The sequence below is a fragment of the Capricornis sumatraensis genome, chromosome 5 (genome assembly GCF_032405125.1).
Source record: "Capricornis sumatraensis isolate serow.1 chromosome 5, serow.2, whole genome shotgun sequence".
In the NCBI taxonomy this organism is placed as follows: Eukaryota; Metazoa; Chordata; class Mammalia; order Artiodactyla; family Bovidae; genus Capricornis; species Capricornis sumatraensis.
Genome location: NC_091073.1, coordinates 120575296 through 120601355, shown reverse-complemented (window position 1 = coordinate 120601355; position 26060 = coordinate 120575296). Strand labels below are relative to the sequence as shown.

At 49.6% G+C, this 26060-nt stretch overlaps 1 protein-coding gene across 1 annotated transcript in view; it reads right to left on the bottom strand.

Moving 5' to 3' along the window:
* Positions 1-22866, bottom strand: part of DPP6 (dipeptidyl peptidase like 6) — a 799813-nt gene extending 776947 nt beyond the window's left edge. Inside the window, exon 1 of the mRNA XM_068972565.1 lies at positions 22624-22866. Coding sequence (XP_068828666.1) covers positions 22624-22866 — 243 coding nt within the window. The remainder of the gene's footprint in view (positions 1-22623) is intronic.
* Between the last annotated feature and the right edge of the window lie 3194 nt (positions 22867-26060).

Genomic DNA, 26060 nt, shown 5'->3' with positions numbered 1-26060 from the left:
TTCCTCAAGGTGGACCCCAAGTCACTCGAAAGACAGCCCAGAAAGGGCAGCAGGGGCTGCTTTTAATAGCTTGTGACATTTGCGCGGCTTTCTTTCCAGCCAAACCCTCCCTTTCATCACACATCCCGGGGAAGGATTTCAGCCACTGCCTGGGGAGGCATTGGGAACCCCAAGCGAGAGGCAGGAGCCGTTGCTTTTTTCAGAAAGGACACATCTGAAAACATGACCTCCTTTCTTTCTGGTTGGGCACAGCATGTGAGGCGGTGTCCAGGAAGGAAAGAATGAATAATGGAGAAATGTCAGCGGCGGGGGTCCGGGGACCCGGCTGCCGCCAAGCATCCCGCCGCCGCCTCGTCCCATGCGGCCCCGGAAATCCGTCTCATTTAGGCTCCTCGTTTCCCACCCCGGACAGTTCTGATGAACGTACAGCCTGACAGGCAGCACAGAGGACACAATTCTGAGTCTCCACCACATCGCTAGCCCAGGGCCGGTCCCCGGAGGGGCCTGGGACACGGGGGCACGCTCCCTGACCCCCAGAAGCTCAGATTCCAGAGAAAAAGAAAGAAAAAAGAAAAATGGGCAATTTCCTGTGTGGTGTGACACGTGGTCCCACCCCTGCGTGCAGGAAGACCTTCGGGGAGGCTGTCACGGTGACTCAGACGGGGACCAGGAGGACTTTGGAGGAAGATGGACTGTGGAGCGGGAATCCCTTCACTACAGAGTCTAGCAGAGCAGAGTGTCAGCTGTAACCCAGTGAGCCAGGGGAGGGGGGAAAGTGTCCTCGATGCCCACGTTTCTGCCACACCAGGAACTCTGTGGACCGGCCATTGCTTGCACAGGGTCAGTAAGGACATATGGCCAGGCCTGTGGAGAGGAGGGGGTGGAGGCAAACAGAAACCTTTCCCTGTAGCCCTAAGGACCCTTCCTCTCCACAGTTCCAACTGGAGCTCCCAGCACTCCCGACCTGACCCTCAGCCAGACCCTGACCTTGACCTTGACCCTAAGGACCCTTCCTCTCCACGGTTCCAACCGGAGCCGCCAGCGCTCCCGCCCTGACCCTCAGCCAGACCCTAATCTGACCCTATAAAGAGTGTTAGCCACTCAGTGGTGTCTGACTCTCTGCATCCCCATGGACTGTAGCCTACCAGGCTCCTCTGTCCATGGGATTCTCCAAGCAAGAATACTGGAGAGAGTGGCTATCCCCTTCTCCTTGAGATTTTCCCAACTCAGGGATCAAACCTGAGTCTCCTGCATTGGCAGGTGGGTTCTTTCCCATCTGAGCCAACAGTGGAACTCCAACTCTGACCCTGACCCTAACCCCACATGGCACCACCAGCCACTCGTCTGAATGTACGTTGGAACAGGCAGGTTAAGAATGGCTTCCTAGGAACCTCCACTGCTCACGTGACTGCCTGGGACACACCTGTCTCTTGCCCTCCCCTGATCCAGGGAGCCTGTGCCTCAGGAGGGGCAGGGGGAGAAATAATGAGGCCAAAGCCTTGGCTCCCAAGGGTGCCAGCCCTGGTTCTAGGCACCAATAAGGTGTCTGTATACCTTCATAGCACCAGGTTCTAGACATCTTCCTGTTCTGACAGCACAGAACACACCTAGGTTTTCTACCTGCCATCTGGCCACTCTCTTATTTTCTAATTTCTCCACTACTCATGTGCACAGTCTATCAGGGGAAGGAAGAAAGAAATAAGGAAAATAAATAAAGCCATGTGTCTTCCACCGACAATGATCCTGCCAGAGGCTGGCTTGTCCGTTTTGGGAACAGAACTACAGAAATAGGTGTGTACATCCAGGGGCTGCACTGACACATAATTAGCTGCCCCTCGGTTCCCATGCCAACAGGACATTGCAGCACCCTAGAAGAGAACCAATCAGGAGTCCTGTGGAGTGACATCCTAGAAGAGGGCCAATCAGAAGTCTTCATGGAGTGACATCCTGAGAAGAGGACCAATCAGGAGACTTTGTGGAATGACATCCTAGAAAAGAACCAATCAGGAGTCTTTGTGGAGTGAGTCGTCCGCAGAAGACAGGATGGTTTCCACACTTCTCAGCATGGACCTTCCCTGGAGTCCAGTGACTCTCACCTTCCCGTGACAGTCCCTTTCCTGTTTAACTTACCCAGTTCAAAGCACAATGCACGACACTGCAGTATCTCATCATTTTGGCCTTCCTAACTATTCACATCAGAATCTGTTTCCTCCTTTCCTCTCCGGATTGTTTTCCCCAAAGGAAAAGTCCCCAGGGACAGCAAGCACCAATAAACTGGCAACGATGATTGAAGGATGGAACCAGCGCACAAAGCAGTGAGTCAGACTTCGCGACAATGTATTGTTCCTTACAATCCCAGCGACATGGGCAGTGACCCTCCAAAGGCTCTAAAATAACCAGAAAGCTGCCTGCTTCCAGAAAATGGTCAGGAAGTCAGTGTTAAGAGTTGAACTGGGATCTCCCCAAAAGATAGGCTGTCCTAACCCCAGCATCTCACAGTGTGACTCTATTTAAAAACCGGATGGTTGCAGATATAATTAGCTAAGACAAGGTCACACGGGGGTTAGAGTAGTTCTACATCCAATATAGGTGATGTCCTTAGGAGAAGAAGGGACGCAGAGAGAGAGGGTTGTGAGACAACCAGGTGGAGAGGAAAGTGGCACGGCCACAAGCCAAGAAACTCCTGGGCCGCCAGCAGCTGGGAGAGACCAGGAAGGACCCATCCCTGTCAGTGTCGGAGGAGGGGGCCCTGCCGACACCTTGATTTTGAACTTCTGGCCTCCAGAACTGTGATTCAATATGTCTCTGTTGGTCTGAGGCACCTGATTGGAGGTGTTTTGTCACAGCAGCCCTGGGAAAGGAACAGGATCAGAGATAAGCTGTGATACAAAGAAACCAGCAGAATCTGAAGGAGATTTCCTCCCCCTGCTGAAGAGGGGGGTGATGTGAGACCTGCCCCTCAAATGCTGCCATTCCACAAACTGATATAAAGCAGGAGAGACCCTGCCATAAATGCATCTACTTAACGTGCTCTTGGAAGGAAAGTGATGACCAACCTAGACAGCATATTAAAAAGTAGAGACATTACTTTGCCAACAAAGGTCTGTCTAGTCAAGGCTATGGTTTTTCCAATAATCATGTATGGATGTGAGAGTTGGACTGTGAAGAAAGCTGAGCACCGAAGAATTAATGCTTTTGAACTGTGGTGTTAGAGAAGAGTCTTGAGAGTCCCTTGGACTGCAAGGAGATCCAACCAGTCCATCCTGAAGGAGATCAGTCCTGGGATTTCTTTGGAAGGACTGATGCTAAAGCTGAAACTCCAATACTTCATCCACCTGATGCGAAGAACTGACTCATTGGAAAAGACCCTGATGCTGGGAGGGACTGGGGGCAGGAGGAGAAGAGGACGACTGAGGATGAGATGGCTGGATGGCATCACCGACTCGATGGACATGAGTTTGAGTGAACTCCGGGAGTTGGTGATGGACAGGGAGGCCTGACGTGCTGCAATTCATGGGACTGCAGAGTCGGACACGACTGAGTGACTGAACTGAACTGAATTGAACTGAAAGAGTCTACAAATAACAAATGCTGGGGAGGATGTGGAGAAAAGGGAACTTCCTACACTGGTGGTGGGAACGTAATTTGCTGCAGCTACTATGGAAAATAGTATGGAATGTCCTCACAAAATACAACAGAGCCACCATATGATCCAGGAATCCCAGTCCTGGGAATACATCCAGAGAAAACTCGAATTTGGAAAGATACACGCACTCCTAGTAGTCATGTGAGATGACTATCATGTGAGATGTGAGACATGGACCATAAAGAAGGCAGAGCACCAAAGAACTGATGCTTTCAAACTCTGCTACTGGAGAAGACTCTTGAGAGGCCCTTGGACTGCAAGGAGATCAAACCAGTCCATCCTAAAGGAAATCGACCCTGAAAATTCATTGGAAGGACTGATACTGAAGCTGAAACTCCAATACTTTGGCCAGCTGATGCAAAGAGTTGACTCACTGGAAAAGACCCTGATGCTGGGAAAGATTGAAGGCAGGAGAAGGGGACGAGAGAGGATGAGATGGGTGGATGGCATCACTGATTCAATGGACATGAACTTGGGCAAACTCTGGGAGATGCTGAGGGACAGGGAGGACTGGCATACTGCAGTCCATGGGGGTCACAAGAGTCGAACACAACTTGGCAACTGAACACACACACACGCACACGTGCACACACACACACACACACACACACACACACACACACACACACATGCACCCCTATGTCTACAGCAGCACTAATTTCAGTGGCCAAGAGATGCAAGCAGGCTACATGTCTGCAGCCATATGAGTAGACAGAGAAGATGTGGTGGAGATATACACAATGGAGTACTATTCAGCCAGAAAAAATAACGAAATACTGCCATGCAGAAACGTGGAGGAGCCTAGAGATTATCGTGCTAAGTGAGATAAATCAGACAATTATTACATGCAATCACGTATAGGTTGAACAAAAAATACAAAAGAACTTATTTACAAAACAGAAACAGACTCATAGATATAGAGAACAATCTTATGGTTATCAAAGAGGAAAGTAGGGTAGGGATAAACTAGGAGTTTGGGATTAACAGATGCACGCTCAGTCAGTTCAGTTGCTCAGTTGTGTCCGACTATTTGCAACCCCATGGACTGCAGCACACCAGGCTTCCCTGTCCATCACCAACCCCCAGAGCTTGCTCAAACTCATGTCCATTGAGTCAGTGATGCCATCCAACCATCTCACCCTCTGTCATCCCCTTCTCCTCGTGCCTTTCCCAGCATCAGGGCCTTTTCTTATGAGTCAGTTCTTCGCATCAGGTGGCCAAAGTATATTGGAGTTTCAGCTTCAGTATCAGCCCTTCCAATGAATATTCAGGGATGCTTTCCTTTACGGTGGACTGGTTGGATCTCCTTGCAGTCCAAGGGACTCTCAAGAGTCTTCTCCAACACCACCGTTCAAAAGCATCAATTCTGTGCTCAGCTTTCTTCAGAGTCCAACTCTCGCAGCCATACATGACTGCTGGAAAAACCATAGCTTTGACTAGACGGACCTTTGTTGGCAAATACATAAACAACAGTGACCTACTGTATAGCGCGAGGAACCATATTCGGTATCTTATAATCAACCATAATGGAAAAGAGTCTGAAAAGAATATAAAGATGCATAGACATAACTGAATCACGTCGCTGCACACCTGAAATGACCATGATGCTATAAATCAACTACACGCCAATAAAACATTTGAAATAAATTTAAAAAAAGAATTCAATGCTTCCCAAACTTTTTGATGAAAACCTCTTTTCCACACAAGCAGACATTTAAAAAGGGAAGCGTGGATAATGCCTTGCACAGGTTCCCCTAGCTCTGTAACAAGAGCCCAATCTTATTTCAAAGGAACTGCAAAGCTGACAGTTTTATACACACTTACTGATGTGAAAAGAATTAGATTAAATTAGGTTCTTCATAATCGTCTTTTTAAGTGAAATTTTATATTTTACTGGTCAACAGATTTTATTTGAACTCAGTGAATGTGAGTGCCGGCCAGTCTTGGAGCCATAAAGACCAGGAAGAATGCCAAGGGATGTGGACTGTTCAGGACAAGCAAACGTGGCCCCACGTTTCAACACTGAACTAGAGTCATGTCATTAAAAAAATATGGAATATGTTCTCCCCCAAAGGCATTCAGAGTTATTGGGGACTTTTCCAAAATTGGACACAGATTTTTCCCTTCTCATTCGGGCCTGGCTTCACTGAAATCTGCATCTTGCTTCTCAGCTGAGCTGGGTTAGTTATAGACATTTCCTTCTGTATTTCCCTAGTCGTGTTCCTGCTTCTAACGTGTTTTGATGTGTGCCTCCTCGGGAAGACCTTTCTTTGGAAACATTAGCACTGGGAAGAAAATGAGCTTCGAGAAACACTGACCCAGACATCAAGTCAGGTGCCCAGAGATGTTACCAGCTCCTCCTGACTTTCTAGTTTACAGCTATTGCATGCTGACCCCTGTAAGGTGTATATGGTCGTGGAACCATTGATGGCCGCAAGCCAACCTCAAGATGTTTTAACTATCAGGTCTTTCAGATACAGGATACCTTTCCAAGGCTTTCAATGATTCACTGAGTCTATTTCGTCTTTTCTTTCATCTTGAAGGCTTTTGAGTTTGTAGAAAACACACCAAGGTCTCCTTGAACACAACACTGGCTCTGTTTCATTTTGGGAAAACCTTATATCCTCCCCGCCCCTCTCCCCCCACTGTCTACACCAATGTCGCATTTTCTGGCTCATCTCCTGATGAGCTCACTGAGATCAGCCAGCTCACAGGGACTGCTGCCCACGTCCAAGAGAGACTCAGCACCTTGACATTCAGTGGGCAGTCTGTCTTCACACCATGGTCTGAGTCCTGGGAAATCAGGCAGGGATCATGAGCTCTGGGCCACAGTGAGGACCAACCAGAGTCTGGGTGAATAAACACAGCCTCCCGCACCTCTGAGAAGAAACTTCAGACGAAGGTCTTCACGAGCCCTGGTTTAGAGGGGAACACATCTACTGCTTTGGGCTAGTCACTGCGGTGGACACTCCTGTGTGTGCTTGTCATGTGTGTGTGTGTGTGTGTGTGTGTGTGTGTGTCTAAGAGAGACACAGAAAGAAGCAGCCTTGACTTCCTTGGTTGGTTCCTGAGAAGAATCGTCATCATAGTGCCACTGGCTGTCTAAACCCCCTTCCAGCTGCTCATGGTGTGATGCTCGCCCTGCTGGGGGTGATGGAGATGCTTCTCCAACCACAGAAAGCTGCAGAAACCACTTCAAAGGCGGGCACGCTTTCTCTTCTGACAATTGGATGGTACAGCCAGGTTCCCATCCACCCACTCCTGAAGCTGGAGTGAAGAAACTTCTATAAGTTTTAAAATGAAAATTTCCCGACTAAGTTGCTAATAGAGAGGCAGCTAAAAGGCAGGGGTTATGTTACAGTGAAATTTTATGAGGATCAGGAAGAGAAGTGGGTTCAGTATTTTTGTTTACAGTTAGGACACTTTTAAAATTTCAACTGTTATAGTCAAATCCATATCTGGCCAGTTTTCCGTTATTTTTCTATAGCTCCACTGAGCCCATACTTTTTTCTCACTCTGTCTAATAAGGCCACACTTGCCAGCCGGCCCTTTCATAGCGAATCCTCAAGCTGGATCCCCTACGTGGACGCCCTCCTTCCCCAGCAGGCACTGTTTCCACAGTATTTTCCGTGTCTTCTAGTTGGAACTGTTCCGACCACTGCCGGGGGAACATTAGTTATTGAGCACCGTCCGTGCATAACATTTCAAATTCTCAATCACAGGATGGACTCCAATAGAAGCCATGTTTTTCAGCCACTGTTTCCTCATTTAGTTTTGAGGTCTCAGGCTCCAGAGGGTCTCCATGAACACCCTTGGCAGGTGTCTTGTCTTTGTGGAGATGACAGGGTCCTGGGAATTAATCTGGGGTCAGCCTGCACTTCCTCACTTGTCCTCCTCTCCGGAGGGGAGCTTGGCCTTGAACCTGTGGCTCCAGCCACCACGTTTCCTTCATGAAAGTTGGGGCAGGCTGTAAAGGGCACAAACCCACCCCAAGGGGGATCCTGATTAACCCTGATGACCCCTGACATCACCAGCCCTTCCAAAAACCATGGAACCCAGCAGTCCAGCCCTCTCATAACACACCACTCAACCTGCATAGCGGGATAATGGTTAAGTTATAAATACTAGGGATTGCAATTAAATAACCAGAGCCTATGTGATCACTAGGGGTTTATCACCTTCCCTTCCTTTCCACAGTTCTAGCCCCAAGACACTTTACTCAAGGGGACACTGAGTCCTCCGCCTTTCCTTTCCAAAACAATCAGACTTGGCAACAAGGACTTTATGATTATGTCACATAGGACCCTGTTCTAAGCGTTTGACATGCATGGACTCGAACTGGCCTTCCTTGGTGGCTCAGATGGCAAAGAATCCACCTGCAATGCAGGAGACCTGGGTTCGATCCCTGGGTTGGGAAGATCCCCTGGAGAAGTGAATGGCTACCCACTCCAGTATTCTTACCTGAAGAATTCCACGGACAGAGGAGCCTGGCAGGCCTCAGCCCATGGAGTCAAAAAGAGTAGGACACGACTGAGTGACTTTCACTTTCACAATACACCAACAAGAAAAATACCACAGATTTCCCCCTTAATTTTACACATAAGGAAAGGAAAGTCCAAAAAGAGTTACGTGACTTTGTAAGGCTACACAGGGACTAGATGGTGAGCAGTTGGCATTCATGCTCAGGTAGTCTGAGTCCAGGGCACACATCACCCACCGTGACGCCCTGCCCACACCATGAACCATGAAACGACTGCCCAGCCCTCTGTCTGGCTATCATGCTGCGGGGTGGACACAGGATTGATTCTCTGTGTGGCACGTTCATAAACTGTGGCAGGAAGAGGTCATGGCGACATCCTGCCAGTGTCTGTGAGTTTATTGGATAACTGGCCTGTTACTCAAGAGCTCAGCAATGCCCACTTTTCCTGTGAAACCTTACGTACGGGTGAAATATTTTAAAAGCACAGCTGCCTTAGGGAGGAGATGAAGCTCTGCTGGCTGTGGCCCTGCCCCTCTTTGGAGGCTGCCATCACAAGCCCAGAGCTCGGGGAAGCAGAGACTGAGAACCCCAACAAATCCAAGCTGAAGCCTGAGGTCTGGCTGCTCTGACCCAGTGAAGGCAGATGCTCCCTGGCTGACACACTGAAATGATGCTCTTCCACGGAGACCTCTGACCCTCCTGGGGCACCCCATTTGCCCCAGGCTCCCAGAACCCCGGGTCTGCGGGCAGGGCTGGGTTCCGCTCTCTCCTCTGAGGCTTCCCTCCGTAGACCAGTGCCCATCTGCCCAGTGGCCTCTTTCCCTCCTCCGTGGGCACTGCTGTGTCCCGGACTAGCAGCTGTGACCATGCCCTGACAGCGAAGGGCTGGTGTGCTGGGTCCAGGACCATCCCCGTCCCCTGCCCTCGCCCAGCTGATGCCCTGAGAGAGAAAGGGAGGGCGTGGACCTGCAGGCTGGAGCCGCTGCCTCAGTGCTCTGCGGGGTGGGGGACTGCCTGCAGGGGGCCAGGGTCCCTGGGTCCTCTCTCAGGTGCAGAGAGACGGGTGGAGTGTGTGTGAGGTGGCTTTTCACATGCACCATGGCCGTATAGAATCCACCTGCAATGCAGGAGCCGCAGGCTTGATCCCTGGGTCAGGAAGAGCCCCTGGAGGAGGAAACGGCAACCCACTCCAGTATCCTTGCCTGGAGACTCCCATGAATGGAGGAGCCTGGTGGGCTACAGTCCAGGGGGTCTCAAAGAGGCGGACAGGCCCGAGCAAGCGGCACACACACATCTCTCTCCCTCTCTCCCTGGACCTGCGCCAGGGTGCTGAGCTGGGAAACCGTGTCACATTAACGCACATTCTCTTCCCTTATGTAACGATGGCAGGAAACATGTTCCCGCGCGTCTCTGGGCCTTAAGTGTTCGGAGGCACTTCGACTGCCTAAGTCCAGTGGTCAGAGAGCCGACTGTCCAGCCACGCGTCTCCTTGTTATCTGCTGCACTGTAACGGCCGGCACTCTGGCACCATGCGGCAGATCAGGAAACACACAGGCTTATTAGCACGTCTTCAGAGGAAGGACTGGGACTACCTGCAGGTCCCTGATCACCCGATCGGAGTGCTGCCCGTGCCACAGACCGTGTTCTAAGCGGAGGATCTGGTGTGATTCCTCTGCTGTTAAACAGCTCAGCGCAGGCTGATGTGGGCACAAGAGCCCCCCTCATGGAATACATTTGCATTCCAACCCTGTCTGGCCACAGCAAACGCAACTGCAAATCTTGATTTCGCATCATTGAGACTTCAGAAGTCTTGAATCAAAGTCCTACTGCAGCCTGAAGACAGCCCCTAGGGTCCGGCGGTGCCAGGCCAGGCTGGAGGTGGGCAGAAAAGTCAGGGTCACACCTGCAGACTTCTCTCCCTGTTCCAGCTCCATCCGAAGCACCAGGGAGCTCTGACTGTATCATCACAAAAATGGACGCTGCAGGTAGCAAATGTGCCTCTAGCACTTTTGAACAGATTACAGAATCCAGGAAGAGCTTTTGTGTGTGTGTGTCAGAATCTGTGCATTTTGGTTTGGGAACTTTAGTTTCCCTCTAATGACACAGAGTTCAAAAACACTCTGATTTGACTTTCTACCTGCCAGATGAAATGAGGATCACAGGACCACAGAAAAAGAAGCTGTGATCTTCTTCTCTCATTTAAATTGAGAATTAGGTAATGCAAATTTCTAATCAAGAAGCAACTTATCACGATGCTGTATTTATAGGAATCTCCTCTTCTTAAAGGCTTGCATTTCCCTAATGGGACTCCCTCCTCTGATAACCACAAAAAGAGAGGGAAAAAGTCAGCAGAAGCAGTTCTATATAGAAAATGTATCTCGTGCATTTTTACTGAATGAAAGAGTGTTTAAATTCTGCAGTGCTTTACAATTTTCAAGTTTCATACACATGATTTCACATGATCCTGTAGCAACCCCTTTTTAAAGTCCCCTCCTCTCTTTTCTCTCCCCAGTGGGTAACCACAGTTGCTCTCTATATCCGTGAGTCTGCTTTTGTTTGGGCGCTCACCGGTTCCTTGTATTTTTTAGATTGCACGTATAAGTGACGACATGCAGTATTTGCTTCTGTCTGACTTGTCCTCTGTGGTGCTGTAAGTCGTGTCTGACTCCAGCCCCACGGGCTGCAGCACGCCAGGCTCCCGCACCCTTCACTGGCTCCGCAGGGTCTGCTCAAATTCACGTCCGCTGAGTCAGTATTGCGATCGAGCCATCTCATCCTCTGCTGCCCGCTTCTCCTTTTGCCTTCCATCTTTCCCAGCATCAGGGTCTTTCCTAATGAGTCAACTCTTCCCCTCAGGTGGCCAAAGAATTAGACTTCCTTTTCACTCACACTTATTTTTAAACTCAGACAAAGTATTACTAATGCGAACTATCACACATCTCAAGCAGGTCTTACAAAAGTAACTCCTACTGTTTCCCTAATAACTGTTTTGTCTTCTCAGCTGTGGTCTTAAGTCGGGCCATCAGGCAGAAACTGCTCAGAATCAAACAACGGATGAAAATCTGAAGAGAAAAGAATCCATTTGTAGCCACTTGTAAGCAGCCACATAGGAGGTTCAGAGTTCTAATTTCAGAACTCCTTTAATTTCGGGGTTAAAAAAAAGGTCTGGAGAACTGGGTTAAGGGCACTGTGCTTATTCAAACAGAAGTGAGCAGAGATAGGGTCAGGCAGGATGCCAGTCCTTCAGGCATTCCTGCAACAAAGACATGTTGAGCACGTTGCCCATGACAGATACTATACCAGGCACCTAGACACGCCACAGAATAAGACAGCCAGAGATCCTGACACTAGTCAGGTGATATTCGAAGTGTGTGTGTGTGGGGGGGGGTGGGGAGGTGGCAGAGAGACAAAAATAAAACAGGCATGATAAGAAAATTATGACCACACACTGGAAGGTGATAAATGGCATGGGAAAAGAACGGCAAAGCAGGGCAGGGCGGGGAAGAGCAGGAGGCCTGGGGGGGGGGGGGGCTGCAGCTCTAAGTAGGATGGCAGCGTGGACCCCTGAGAGAGCGATGGGGAAGCAGAGATGTGAAGGCCAGGGAGGAAGGATGTTCAGGCAGAGGGAACAGACCGCGCATGCCTTCCGGCCACGACAGGGACCTTGACGTTTACCGAGAGAAGCGCGGAGCCACGCGGGCAGCTCTGACCTGGGGCAGGGTCACCCCCTGGAGCGATGTTCTGCAGTGAGTTCAGGACACGGGGAAATGGACTGTCCGTGTGGTCAGGATGGACCTGAGAGGGGAAAGAGGAAGGGAAGCTTGGAGGGTGGTGTGAAAACTTCTGCAGAGTCCATCCAAGTAGGAAAATGGCTCTTAAGTGTGTGTAAGAGGGAGTGACAGAGAGCGGAGGGGCCAGAAACGACCCCGCAAGTGCGCCTCTATTTCAGAAACACCGTGATGAAGCCCAGAAGTCGAGAACAGGACTGTTTCCCCTATGGCTACGATGAAATAGAAGGAGCGCTGGAGCAGGAGAAGCAGGATCAAGGATCACGGGGAGACAGGACGTTAGGATTCTGCTCAGGTGCGCTCCGGGCACCTGGGGAGACAAAAGCTTCTGGTTGATATGATCTCCTCGGTGCTGCAGGACAGCCGTGAGGAAGGGTATCAGTGACTGTGTGTCCAGTAAGGCCAGCACCCGGCAAGGAAACCAGACATCCCTGCTCATCACAGCTAGCTCCTGTTTCCATAGAAACAGTGCCCTGGCTTTGACAGCATCTCCCCTCTCCCTGTAACAGATAACCAGTCATTTAGGGGCTCACTTTTCTGTCCATTCAGACGAATGAAAAATCTAGGAAAAAGGAAGAGAAACTGGTGACACCTTTCTACACATAAAATAAAGCACCAGCCTGGACAGGCACTGGGGGAGAAAGAGCATCGGCCAGATCTGGGCGTGTCTGATGACATCGCCTCTCGTTCAGATGAAGACATGTCCTCTTTCCTGGTGGCTCAGGTAGTCAAGAATCCGCCTGCATTGCAGGAGACGCAGGTTCAATCTTTGGGTTGGGAAGAGCCCCTGGAGAAGGACATGGCAACCCACTCCAGTATTCTTGCCTGGGACATGCCATGGGCTGAGGAGCCTGGTGGGCTACAGTCCATGGGGTTGCAAAGAGTTGGACACGACTGAGCGACTTACACTACACACACATGTCCTCTTTAATCCTACACTGTAAATATAGATTCCGTGTAAAACGGGGTTCTAAAATCCATGTGACATGAAGAGCACAACACAGACCCGAAGCATCCAGGCTTCCCTATGAGAACCTCAGAGTCTCTTCATTTCTGACCTGAAGGGTCAGAAGCCCAGAAGGCTCATTTGCAAGGCTGAGCCTTTGCAACATCCAGAAGGCTGTTTGCTTCCAGTGTTACTATCTAGGAACCTGTATGACTCCTGTTTCCCAGTCTCTCCCCTGCTCCTCCCATGAACGCCCACACTTGTCTCTTCTCACCCTTTCCCCGTCACCCAACAAGCATGCTCCCAGAAGACAGGAAATGAGGGAAGTGGGTAAAACTCATCACCCCAACATCTGTTGCCCTCCCAGGGAAATGTCCATTTCCGTCTCTTTGGGAACTGGAAAGTCTTAAGCACAATGCAGGAATGTAGAATGAAGCTTCCCATGGAGGTTGAGAAAGTGCCAGATTTACCCACAGACGACGACACAATCAAGGTCCAGAAAGAGTGCACAGTGGCTGATCCACAGGAACACATATCCCGCTGTGTCCATCAGCTCAGGCCAGGTGACACTATCCGGATGTAATCTAGGTGGTTTACAAACCTACCTTTCTATCTTTCCTGCTAAACTGCCTCTACCTGAAATACTGCCAGCGTCCATATCAGAGGGAAGGAGAGCAGGGCAAACCACGGGCCGGCTCACAAAGCATCCACTTAGGAGAGCTATTCTCACTTCCGGTCCATTCCACCTGCCAAGGTCAACCACGTGACCACACACGACGCTAAGAGGGAGGGCACAAGCCCACGGGTGCCCGTGAGACCCGCAATAACTTGCAGAGCAGCAGTGACCCTGAGCCAAACCATGCCAACACTCAACGTGAGGTCCAGTTTGGCAGCTCAGCCCAACTTGACTTCTGGCTCCGTTTCTCCGCCTGCCACGCCCACGCATCCCTCTAGCGAACTAACCACAGCCCCCATGTAAGTTTCAGCGGAGCCTCTGTCCCTTCAAAGCGCTATTCTCAGCGGCAGTGCACTCTGGGGTGGACTTGTGAACAGATGGGTTCACTCTGGATTCAAAGAGTTTCACCTGCAGCACACTGCCTCCAAACCTGCCATGGAGAACACACGTTGGCAAGCCGGAAAAGATGAAATGGACATAGCGACAAAGACCTAGAAGTTCTCCTGGGAAAGGAGCTAGGTATTCTATTAATATAAGGCAGCCAAGTGTTCCAGAAAACGGCAACCGTCCCCTCTGTGAATATTCCCAAGATGATGTGGCAAGGTAGGCAGGGATGAAAGTCTAACCTCAGGGCAGAGCGTGCGCCCACTTGTCTCCACTGGCCTCAGATGCCGGAAGGCAGCGGTCCCTCCGCAGGGTGGTGGAGATGCTGAGGAGGGATGCGCAGAAGCCACAAAAAGCCCAGAGGCAGCCCCGCATGTTCAGGGCTTGGAGCCATTCACTCAAGGCTGGTGGGGTTCCACTACCTCGTGGGGTTGCAACCAGCTTGCAACTCTTAAGAGCTTTCACAAACTGATGAGATAATGTCATCTCTCAGGACTTTCAAAGAGATTTCTTATTTTTACTTTTGATTTTTAAATTGCTGGATGGCATACTGCGTGAAGCATAGGAATACGGTTTAGGAAATTAAATATTTGGGGGGAAATGGTTAGGGAGCCTGGAGGCCTGTGATCTGCATTTCTCCACCTCTAGTTTCTGCTTTATCCACCCCCTCTTCACTTGTATTGCATAAAACCTCTTTATTCCTGTTCCTATTCTTCAATGCTCCCTTCTTCCAGTCCTGGTCAACTTCTGGCTGATGCCATCTTAAAACATACTAGGTGCACAATATATAAAATAGAAGGGATATAAACAATCATATAAATAAATTACAGATGATATAACAAAGAGACCATTGCTGTACAAAACAGCTGTATTAATTCCAGTAGTTCTGTCTTTAAACTAAACCTTCCCAAACAGTAAACAATAAGAGACAGAAGGACTCATTGGTCTTCTCAATTCCAAACTGGGGAACATGCCAGGAAAACCTGCTCCACATTTTTCTTTTAAACAGAGGCATATTAAAAGTGACCCCAAATCATCTAAGGTAAAAGCTGATAACAAATAAAATCTGAACATTAGAGACAGTTAAGATTTTATTTTGACAATGACTGTGATGTCCTGGAAAATCTTGAAGTTCCTTTTTAATTAAAAACTCGGTGGAGGCATGTTTTGGTTTGGTTTGTTTTTAATGTCCATTGGGCATGGTACTAGTAGGATTTTACTGCGTTCTAAAGGCCTTCAAGCTGTTTATCTACATACCACAGGAGTGAGTTAAAGTCAGGTTTGTTTATTTTAAAGGGAACGACTGTTCCAGCACCTGAGAACCATTCCCGTGGCAACAGGAGTCCACCTCTTTCCTGCATCCAGGCAAGACTCCAGTTCCTGCCAGGTGCCGGGCCATAGTGCCCACTGCTGTCGACCGAGATGTTCCGACTCTGGGAAGCAAGATGCTCACCGCCTGGAAGTCTACCATCTGGACCTCATGGGCCGTCCTGGCTTCTGACTCCCTGAAAAGATACCCATATATGCTCCCAGATTATGGGACAAAACTGAGCATCTCCTGTGCTTCCAGTGGATCTGGATGCTGTTAGGAAACACAGAAAGCATTGTGTGGAGGAAAAAAGAGTAAAACCACTGGGGAGACCCATCCAGGGCAAAAGTCTCATACTACTGTGGGGAAACTGTTATTTCCTTTGGCAATTAGCATATCCATTTAGAACCAAAATAATTTAGACTGTTAAGATTTCATAACATTCATATGTTTGAAATCCAGTGATATAATTAAGTTAATTTTTCCACTCAATTACAGTACCATAGAGGATACTGAGAAGGACACAGGAGAGAAGGAAAGACTGAGTTTCTCTGAGGTCCAGAGAACACAAGTGATTTACAGAATATTATTCACAGAACTATCTACAGTCTTCTCGTTTGTAAGATGAGATGTTATCCAATTTTTAAGTATTTTATTTCAGATAATTTCAAGATGCAGATCCTTCTAAAGATAAGTATTCCAAAGGTCGTTAACCAGAAAGGCTGAGTGCTTTTCTTTCTGTACTTGTAAATAAAATCAAATGGATGTGTTTAAAATGAAGCAAAGCATAGCATGGCACATGAGTACTGACTGCCCTTAACACTCTATTTATTAGGGAGAATTTAATTTTGAAAGGATTACTGCACGTATTATTTTATAGGCAACACTCCATGAAAGGGATCACTACTGTATATTGCGAAGAAGCATTCCATATGTGCTTGATGAAGGCATTGTTACCATCAGAGTAATTAAAAGGAACAGAGTTATATACAATCAGCTTGTACATCTTACTCAACAACTCCTGCCAGTTGCTTCCAAAAATTAAACTCATTAATCACTCTGATTCCAAAGGAGGAAAAGCTTGGAGTATGAAATAGAAAGCTCTATTTTTATGAAGAAAAAATGTCCAAAGTCAACCTCTAGAGCAATTCCTGTCTACAGAGTGATCCTAGAATATTAATCTCATGTGGGAAAACCAGCTGATTCCATTGTCAAAAATATAAATTGATACTATGCTATCTAATACTCCAGACCTCCTCATATCTACAGGTAACACATACCAGTAAATTACTTAAAAGTGGGCACTAGCAGGAATAAAAGGAAGCCCGCCATATCAAGTAGGCTGCCGTGCCCACTTCCAAAGATCTTACTGCTACACAGAACTCAATTCCACCAAGAAGGCAGAAGGCTTATTTTTCACAAACAGATCCGGCCTTAAGCAAAGACATACTTTTTTGGCCGACTCCACAGAGGAAAGGCTTAACACGTTGAAATTTATTTGTGATAATTCACAGTGGACAATTGACTCATCCAAATGAAAAAAACATCAGGCTTACCCTGACTAATTTTTCAAGCCAACAGATTCGCTCTTCGTTAGGGTTCTCCCCGAACAAAGGCCAAGGTAACAAGGAAGGTGGAATGAGATATACCCAGCGGTGCTTTAAAAAACACAACGTGCAGTGCAGAGGCAAGAGTTTTGATGCTATATTTGGCTTCACCCATCAGTCAGCTAGCACTGAATCTTTGTTTATATCACCATTCGTACTTCCTTGTAACAGACAATTTCCCAATGATGACTCTGCTCTGCATTGAGACAATAGGCAAAATTTTGCATAATTTTGTGATAGCTACTTTACCAAAACATTCACAGAGAGACTGCTTTAGATGGTAAACACATGAAATTAAAAGATGCTTGCTCCTTGGAAGAAAAGTTGTGACCAAATTAGGCAGCATATTAAAAAGCAGAGACATTACTTTGCCAACAAAGGTCCGTCTAGTCAAAGCTATGGTTTTTCTAGGAGTCACGTATGGATGTGAGAGCTGGACTATAAAGAAAGCTAAATGCTGAAGAATTGATGCTTTTGAACTGTGGTGTTGGAGAAGACTCTTGAGAATCCCTTGGACTGCAAGGAGATCCAGTCAGGCCATCCTAAAGGAAATCAGTCCTGAATATTCATAGGAAGGACTGATGTTGAAGCTGAAACTCCAATACTTTGACCACCTGATGTGAAGAACTGACTCATCAGAAAAGACCCTGATGCTGGGAAAGATTGAAGGCAGTAGGAGAAGGGGACGACAGAGGATGAGATGGCTGGATGGCATCACCGACTCAATGGACATGAGTCTAAGTAAGCTCTGGGAGTTGGTGATAGACAAGGAGGCCTGGCGTGCTGCAGTCCATGGGGTCACAAAGAGTCAGACGCGGCTGAGACTGAACTGAACTGACTGACTGTGTGTTTGACACTCTTCTGAAATGCAGAAAAGACTTTGCAGGAGGACAGCTGTTGTAGGGTACTACGATAGAGTGTTCAGTTCAGTCCAGTCTCTCAGTCGTGTCCGACTCTGCGACCCCGTGAATCACAGCACGCCAGGCCTCCCTGTCCATCACCAACAGTGTTACACAGCATTAACCCAGAAGGGCACCTCAAAGCTTATCTAGTGAAGTATTGCATATTACAAAAAAGAAATCAAGACCCTGGGAGAAATGTAACCGTACAAGCTTATGTCTATTGTATGCCATACTCGGGGGTGGAAAAACAGTAGCACCAGAAGGGGAAGTAAAGAGGTCAGGCAGAGTCGTTTAGAATAATGAGAGGTAAAGAGAGGGCAGCGGTGGCTCAGCGGTCAAGAGTCCGCCTGCCAGTGCAGGAGACACGGAGACGTGAGTTCCATCCCGGGGTCGGGAAGATCCCCTGGAGAAGGAAATGGTGACCCACTCCAGTAATCTTGCCCATAAAATCTCATGGATGGACTGGAGGAGGCTGGTGCGCTACAATCCATGGGGTCACAAGAGTTGGGCATGACTAAGCTACTAAACAGCCACACGAAAAAGAGAGGGAAGTGACAAAGTCAGGGGTATAGTTTACGTGGATGTCTTGTCACCACTACCGAAACTGATCTGTGGAGCAAAAGGTGGGAGAAGAGATCAACGGGGGGACCGCCAAGGTCCTTCCAATCCTACAGTCCTCCAATTCTGCAAAACAGGAAAGCAAACACTCTTCAGAAGAGACGCTAGGAGGTGTATACCAGAGGAATTAAGCTGCCTCGGCCATCTGCTATTACAGAAGCTGTGAAATATACTCAGCTCCCTTTATCTTCATTTTAATTTTCCCAATATTTAGTTTATCTTAAGAAGAAAGCATGGCAGGGAAAGAATAGAATAGTGGAGACCAAAACCTTGGTGCATAGGTTCTCCCAACCCCCTACATGAGGAAGAGGAGGGGAAAAAAGGACTTACTGAAGAATACAACGGTCAGAGAGAGATAGGACATGAATTCATGTGGCATCATGAAAGACACATGACACAGAAGTCTGAAGTGTAGGGTGGAGGTGATCAGGAGCAAAGAGGTGGCAACGAGGGCTAAGGCCACTGCATCCAGTAGTTAGGAGGACACTGAAGACATTTGCTGTGCAGTTTGCTCCAGTGAGGACAGTAAGAATGTGAGTGTGCCACCAACCTAAGTAAGGAAAAAGGAATTCTTGTAATGAATTAGTGAATCCACTTTAGATCACCTGATAGAGAATTTGAAAGCTCCAAGCAACACTGTGACATCCCATAACTCTTCTATAGGCGAGTTACACTAAGCATTATCGAATTCGACATGAAAATAATGAGATCAAGCTGGTGGCTGAAACGTTTAACCTTTTCCTCAATATGTTAGGAAGATAATATGAGGTTTCAAATACATTTGAAATTGCAGAAGAAAGTAAGAAGGTATACACATATTTCTGTGGGATCAAGTTGCTTGAAAAGTTAAAGTTGATAAACGCCAAGGAGAAGTGAACAGGATGTTGAGAGCATATCAGTGAAAAGTCAAGTTGGAGAGGAAGAGGGCTGGAGGTTTCAGACAAACAGGAGGATGAACTGCATCAGAAGCATGACATCAGAAGCTAGACAGCAGTGACATCATAAGAGAGACTGAGTAAGCAACGATTTTTGCTCAGTCTCTGTTTTGGCCAAATTGCTGTTTTAAAATCCTGTCATCATACTTGTACTGTTAGGAAATCATGTGTCATCAAAAATGAAGGATACAGGAACATGCTGATCTGGCCCCAACAAGCCTACTGCCCTGACAGCCACCCATGGCCTTCAAAGTCCTTTAAGAAATCAAAAGGAAACGCTCGAGCCAGGGCACAACAAGGTTCAGTATTTTTAAATTAATTGAAGTTAATTCCTATCAGAAGTTACTAAACTCCATTAAAAGTCATTTCCAGCAGCAGTCCCTTTAAGAGTCAACTAATTTTTAGCCTATGAAATGAATTTTAAATCAAAATAGCTATTGATTCTGCAGAGGGGGTCTCCCAAGTCTTTGACTTTAAATAAATATAAGATTGATGAGGAAACTCTGGTAGAAAAGCACTCAGGGTTTCTTTCTTCTTCAAAGTTAAACTTCACACCTTAAAACTGGCCCACCCCAGACAGACTTTTACACAGCGGAGAGGTCCCTACACGTAGTTGGTGCACACAGGAAATGCACTCCTAGTCACTAACCATGCAACTGCAGCATTTGACTTCTCTCTTCCAGACCTGGTAACTACCGTCAACTTTATTTTGTAAAGAACTGTTCGTTCTCAATCCTATTCAGACACGTGTGCATACACTCAGACATGTGTGCATACTCACAGACACAGATCAAGAGCTACATTTCATTTCCTCATTTCTAGATGGCAGGACAATGAGACACAGAGCTCACTGGATTTTAAAGGTAACGCTGTTTACCATCATGTGAGTGACCGAGGTGGGAAAGCTGTTTCTGTTCCACGGAACAGACAAGCCACGGAAGAGCTAGGGGCTAATAGAGAGGATGCTTCAGAACCTTGGACAGCAACCAGCATGCCCTGGGGATGCCAAGACACACAGAGTAATACGCACTGTATTCTTAATCAGTTGTACATCTAAAGGGTTAAACGTAGGTAGCAGGGTGATTACTCAAGATTCTGTAATCTTAACAAGGGCTAATATCAGAAAAGTAGTTTTTATACCTGCTTTCTTTAACTAGTACTAACTCACAGCAAATGGCATTCCCTGTCACTGGAGGGGAACGAATCTGTTTAATGTGTACTCCTACGTAGTATATTTTTAGATATAGTTTTTCCAATCCTGAATACTTTTTCTGAGAAAAGCACGTAAAAGTTTTCAAGAAATTGATGCTACATTTACTCATGTGTCCTTTTTTAATAATACATTTTAAACACGATATATATATATATATTTCATAAGGATACTGCATACACTATATTTATACCTACTTTTACACACACAGACATACCCACACCCTTTGTTTTTCATTTTCCATGAAATTAAAAACATTAATATCAGGACTTAATGAATTTAAAGTAGATATACTCTTCAGAGTCATCTCAGCAGAAACCATTTGAAAATGTTAAATTAATAATTTGCTCCTCAGTTCAACCCTTTCGCTTATCTGAGGAACAGTTCTAGACATATGTCAAAATGAAAGGAGGAATACATGCTCAAAGCTAAGATGAGGGGGAAATGGGCGGAAACCGTCTACAGCAAAAGTCAGAAACTCTCCCCTCTCCACTCCCCTAGCGACACCTAGAGCGCGTTGGAGGAAACTGCTCATGGTTCTCACTTCAAGCATAACAAATCCCAACATATTTAAGTCAAACGATTTAAGGCAAAAAGCACATCATTTTTGTCTGCATTGCAGCTCGGTGGTCTTCCCCAAGATCTCTGGAGTTTAATCCTCCATAATTTTTCAACTGCCCCAATGAAACCCCTCCTTAAAGATTCTGGTCCCTTGAATCTGAGAATTCACACATTTCCCTTAGGACCTGACCCGCTGGAGTGAGGGCCATCTCTCTGATAGGTCTTAGTGTAACCAAGGGGGGGTCTGGAAATAAACCAAAATAAGAAAATCTCATGCAAGCTCTAATACAGGGTGTGTGTGTGTAACCACATCTCCCACAAACTTATTCCACCTCTCCAGATCCTCCATTCACAAAACAAAACAACCAGTGACCAAAGGCAGGACACATTGAATGACCACAGCCTCCTGCTCAGGGCAGAGACAGGAACTGCCCTGGGTCTGTCAGGGGAGGCCATCTGCCAGGTTTGTGAGAGGACCTGTGTCCAGGTACCCCCCACAGGGAGGAGGACACTCAAAGCTACACACAGTAAACTCTTGGACCCAATACACCCAGCGGAGCTGGACCAGTTGAGCCAGTCCTGTCTGCCTGTCTGAGAGCTTGTCTGGGATTTTTTTCTTTCTTTTTTTTTTCTTCTGGGAACACAACGTATCTGAAGCATCACTTGGCCCTCCCTGGTTCTCTGAATAGCTGAGAGAGATCAACAGAGGTGGTCGAACTCATCCATCTCTGGCAGCCTGTGGGTGTCCTGCCTGAGTCATCGGTTACTAAGGTGATATGCAAATCCAACCTTTGAAACCCCCAGCTACCGGCCCGGAGAAGAGTAGAAAACGTGCTCCTGGAGAAGTTTTCCCACTAACACGGTCCAAGGTTGTAGCTAGTCCACGGCTAAGTGTGGGGACAGGCAGGGCCTGACTCGCACCAGCAAAAACTGTGCTGGGCCTGGGTCAGAGGGTTGGGCCTCGGAGGCAAGCGCTTTTATTTCATGGTTCGGGAAAGAGGATCACCACCAGCCCCACCACCAGTGGCGGGGCGGGGGGTTAGGGGAGGGGTTGGAGAGTGGAGAAGCGACAGCCTGGGAGGCAAGGACTCCGGTGACAGGTGGGAGGGGGCGGAAAGGAGCCTGGGACAGCCTCTTCCTAGAGTCTTAAAGCAGACAAAAGAAAACGGAAAGAAAGAACAGAGAAACCAACTCGTAAGCACACACAGATCGAATTCTCTCCTTAGGATCCCTAGCAGCGTGCGGGTAACAGCAGGCGTCCCCAGGGCCGCCGTGAACCCTCAGCCAGTTCCACACCCCAGCAGCGCAGCTCCGCCAACGCTGCCCTCAAAGCCACCAACTCTTGGCCCGCCGCCGCTGCAGACCGGGACCCGCTCCAGGACGCCGGTGACCGAGATCCGCGCAAGGAGTGGTTTTGTGGGCGCGCTTCCGGGAGGAGTGGGGGAGGGGAGGGCGCCCCGAGACCCTCGCAGGCGCCGCGCGGGCGCGTCTCCCCCGGGCTCGCCTGGAGCCCCGCGTTTCCCCCCACCCCACCCCCACCCCACCCCCAAGATGCTCTTACGTCCTCGTCGTCACAGTCGCTCCGCGCCTGGTACTGGAACCGGGGCCGGCCACCCGCGCCACCGCCGCCGCCGCCGCCGCGCTCCCGGGGCGCCGCCGCGGGCGCCTGGGCTCCGAGGGGCTTGGGCCCCGCGCCGTCCTCCTCCGGCCCCTGGCCGCCCAGGAGGCGGCTCGCCTCCGGGGGCGCCGGGAAGGACCGCGAGGTGTTGATCTTGCCGGTGAACCTCTGGTACAGCGAAGCCATCGGTCCCCGCGCGCTCTCGCTCGCTGTCTTTGGGGCGTTTCTGTATCGGCTTTCTCCCTCTGGGGCTCCCGCTCCCCACGCCCTCCGGGGGGAAAAGGGGAGGAAGAAGAAGGGGAGGCGGCGGCGGAGGCAGGGACGGCGGCAGCGCGCCGCTCCTCCCGCGCGCCACTCTCGAGTCGCCGCCGAGCGACCGCCTGGCTCAGCCTCCTCCGCCCCCTCCCCGGCGGCTGGGCCGAGCCGGGGTCTGGCGGTGTGTTCTCGTTCCCGTTGCTTTTCTGTTTTCAACTCCTCGGCACGGCCGCGGACGGCCTAATCGAAGCCATTGAAGGGAAGACAAACAACAGAAACCATAAAGGGAGGGGAAATGCCTAGGCCCTGGAATTTGGCACCACCTAGAGCCCGGCGAGCATCCGGAGCGCATCTCCGCGCTCCCCCCGCCCCGGGCCCCCGCGCAGCTCCTCCTCCCCGCCTTCTCCGCACGCGGCCCTTCACCCCCGGGAGCGGCGCCCGGGGGTCCCGGGGCTGGCAGCGAGGAGGCCGCGGGGCCACGAGCTCGTGGGTGCAGGGGCGCGCTGGGGGGCTCCTGGCCCCGGGGAGAGCGCACCCCGCCGTCTTCCGGGAGAGCGCAGCGAGAGGAGGCCCGCGACGGGGAGGGGGCGTCGGGGGCACGGAGGCAGGGGGTGGCACCCTAGATGCAGGTGCTAGGTTTCGCGCGGGGCTGCGCTCCGCGTCCACGCGCTCGCATCGCTGGCGGCTGCAACCCCGGCGCCCTGAGGGGCTCTCTCCCTCGTGTTTTCCTCGCAGCTTTTCCTGCCTAACGTGAAACGACAACAGCCGAGACCCCTGGAGGTCGGGGGTGCGCACGGGGGGTGATGGAGAGCAAATCGCGGGGCTGCAAGGGAGGGGGCTCGGGGTCGCGGCCTCCGATGGGCCCCCTTCCTTCCCAAACCAAGCTCTGCTCCAAAAACAGGTCTCAAGAAGAAGAGAAGGGAAAGGTCAGAGAAGGCAGGCAAGGGCCGACCGGGGTGCGGTGGGGCGCGGTGGCGGGGAGGGGTGTTTTCGGAGCAACTCCGTTCCGCGCTCCTCCCGGCACACCCCCACTCATTTGTGTGTATCGCGAACTTCATTTTCGTTTTCGATAAACGCGTAAACGCCAACGGAGGCGAAAGCATTTGGTGATGCCTGCAACTTTTCCGAAGCCTGCTCTGCGCCCGCCCCCAGCCCCTGGACTGAGAGGAAGTGGGGAGCCCCGGGTGTGTTGGGGGCGACACCTACTGGGGCGCTCGGGTCTGGGCGCACATTCGCTCTTCCTCTGCAGTAAAACGTGCTCCAGCGCCCCTCTGTGGAAAGACACCCACTGCGCCTGGGCGCTGGGCTCCGGCTCAGACCGCAGGCGGGCGTCTGGTTTGTCCCCTGCCTTTCGGGGTGGATTCCTCCCTCCTGTCCTGCTGGAGTCCGCGCCATCGTCCTGCCTGAGGATCTAGGCCTCTCCCTGCTGGTCTCGTCCCCCTCCTCCAACCCCCGATCTTCCACGCGCAGTCCTTTCCCCCTTGTTGGCAGCCCTTGGGCTGGGATGGATCGTCGTGTCCTGAGCGGACTAGGACCCCACACTCCAGACCAGCTCGCACCTGTCCCGGCGCTTCCCCGGTCCTTGCACTCCACGTGGATGTGGGCATCTTCACCTTCACCTTCCAGCCGGACTCCCGCTCTGCCCTGGTTTCCGTGACCACTTGAGAAAATGGCCAGGCCTGGGCCACTCAGCGGCCCCCACTGCAGGCTGCCAGCGCTTGGGTCTGAGTCCAAGGCCACCTCCTGGCACCACTGTCCAAATGCAGAAATCCCAGAGGGAAAGAGACCTTGCCGTCCCTTGTCCTAAAAACCTGCTGCCTCCTCTGGTGACCCAAGGACGAAAGAGCAGATAAAACCAAGGAGGGTCTTGGAATGCAGGAATGGAAAAAGCAGACCCTTATGGTCCTTCCCTCCCCTATGTTGTAACTATTAATGAAACAGTATAATGTGTCTCCCCTCCTACCCCATAGGGAGGAGGTATTTGCCCTACTCTTCCCCCGACCCCCAACCTAGTATACATGCCTCATCCAATGAGCAAATGCCTCGCAAGACCCCTATCCCACTCCTTGTCCCTGGGTATCAAAGTGAACCAAGGACCCCTGTTTATCTCAGTTCTCGCTTGAGCTGTCCCGCTGTTCTAACAGCATCTCCTTCTCTCATAAACTTTATTTCCCTCTCGTTCTGTCTCATGTCTGGAAATTCTTTTCCAACCCAAGCCCAGACCAGGACACCTCCTTCAGTGTCCTTAACTTGGGTGGAGACACTGGAAGTCTGCTGGGAGAGGACCCCTTCCTATCTCTCCCAATCTCTCAACCTAGCAAGGAGTCTTGTTTTAATTAAAATGTATACCACAGCTATCCGCTGTTTAATCCTCTGTGGTTTCCTTCCACTAAGAAACAGAAGTGCATCATAACATAGTCCAAAAACATGCTTCCTTTCCAGAAACCATAAAGACAAGTTGAATCAGAATCTGGACAGCCGGGGGCCCCCCACACTGCCAAAAGGCGGGTGTGCCTCCCACGGATCTGGGGTGCCAGAGCATCCTGCCCCAGTTGCCTTTGAAGACAGAGGCCACAATTACAAGAACCACCCAGCTAAGCCTTAAGAGTCATCACATTCAGATAAATAGGAAATCTTGCTTTCATCCCCCCTCCCCCGCCCAGCTGTGCTTCAGATCCATGAAGCTGCTTTCCCAAATCGACCTGAAAGCCCCCCCACTGCTGCTCACAGAAGCATCTAGATCTGACACCTCGCTAAATATAGAGGCTACGAGGGTCCCACTGGTGTAGTACATATGCATATATATAGTTATGAAATGTCCATGTCTATATTTACACGAATTGTAAGAAGAAGCATGATGGATATTTCTTGTAGCAATATAGTTCATACAAGATATTTATATGGAAATAGTTTAGCTATCACACACTTTATAGATGTGTGTGTATCAAGGAGAATAGATTGAAAGGGAGATAAGAAGACATGCAGGGTCTCTCACACTTGAAATTATATTTTCAAGCGAGCATGTAGGTTTTCAAATTACAATTTGGCCAAAGCGACAGAGGATGGGATGGTTGAATGGCATCACCAACTCAAGGGACATGAGTCTGAACAAACTCCAGGACATC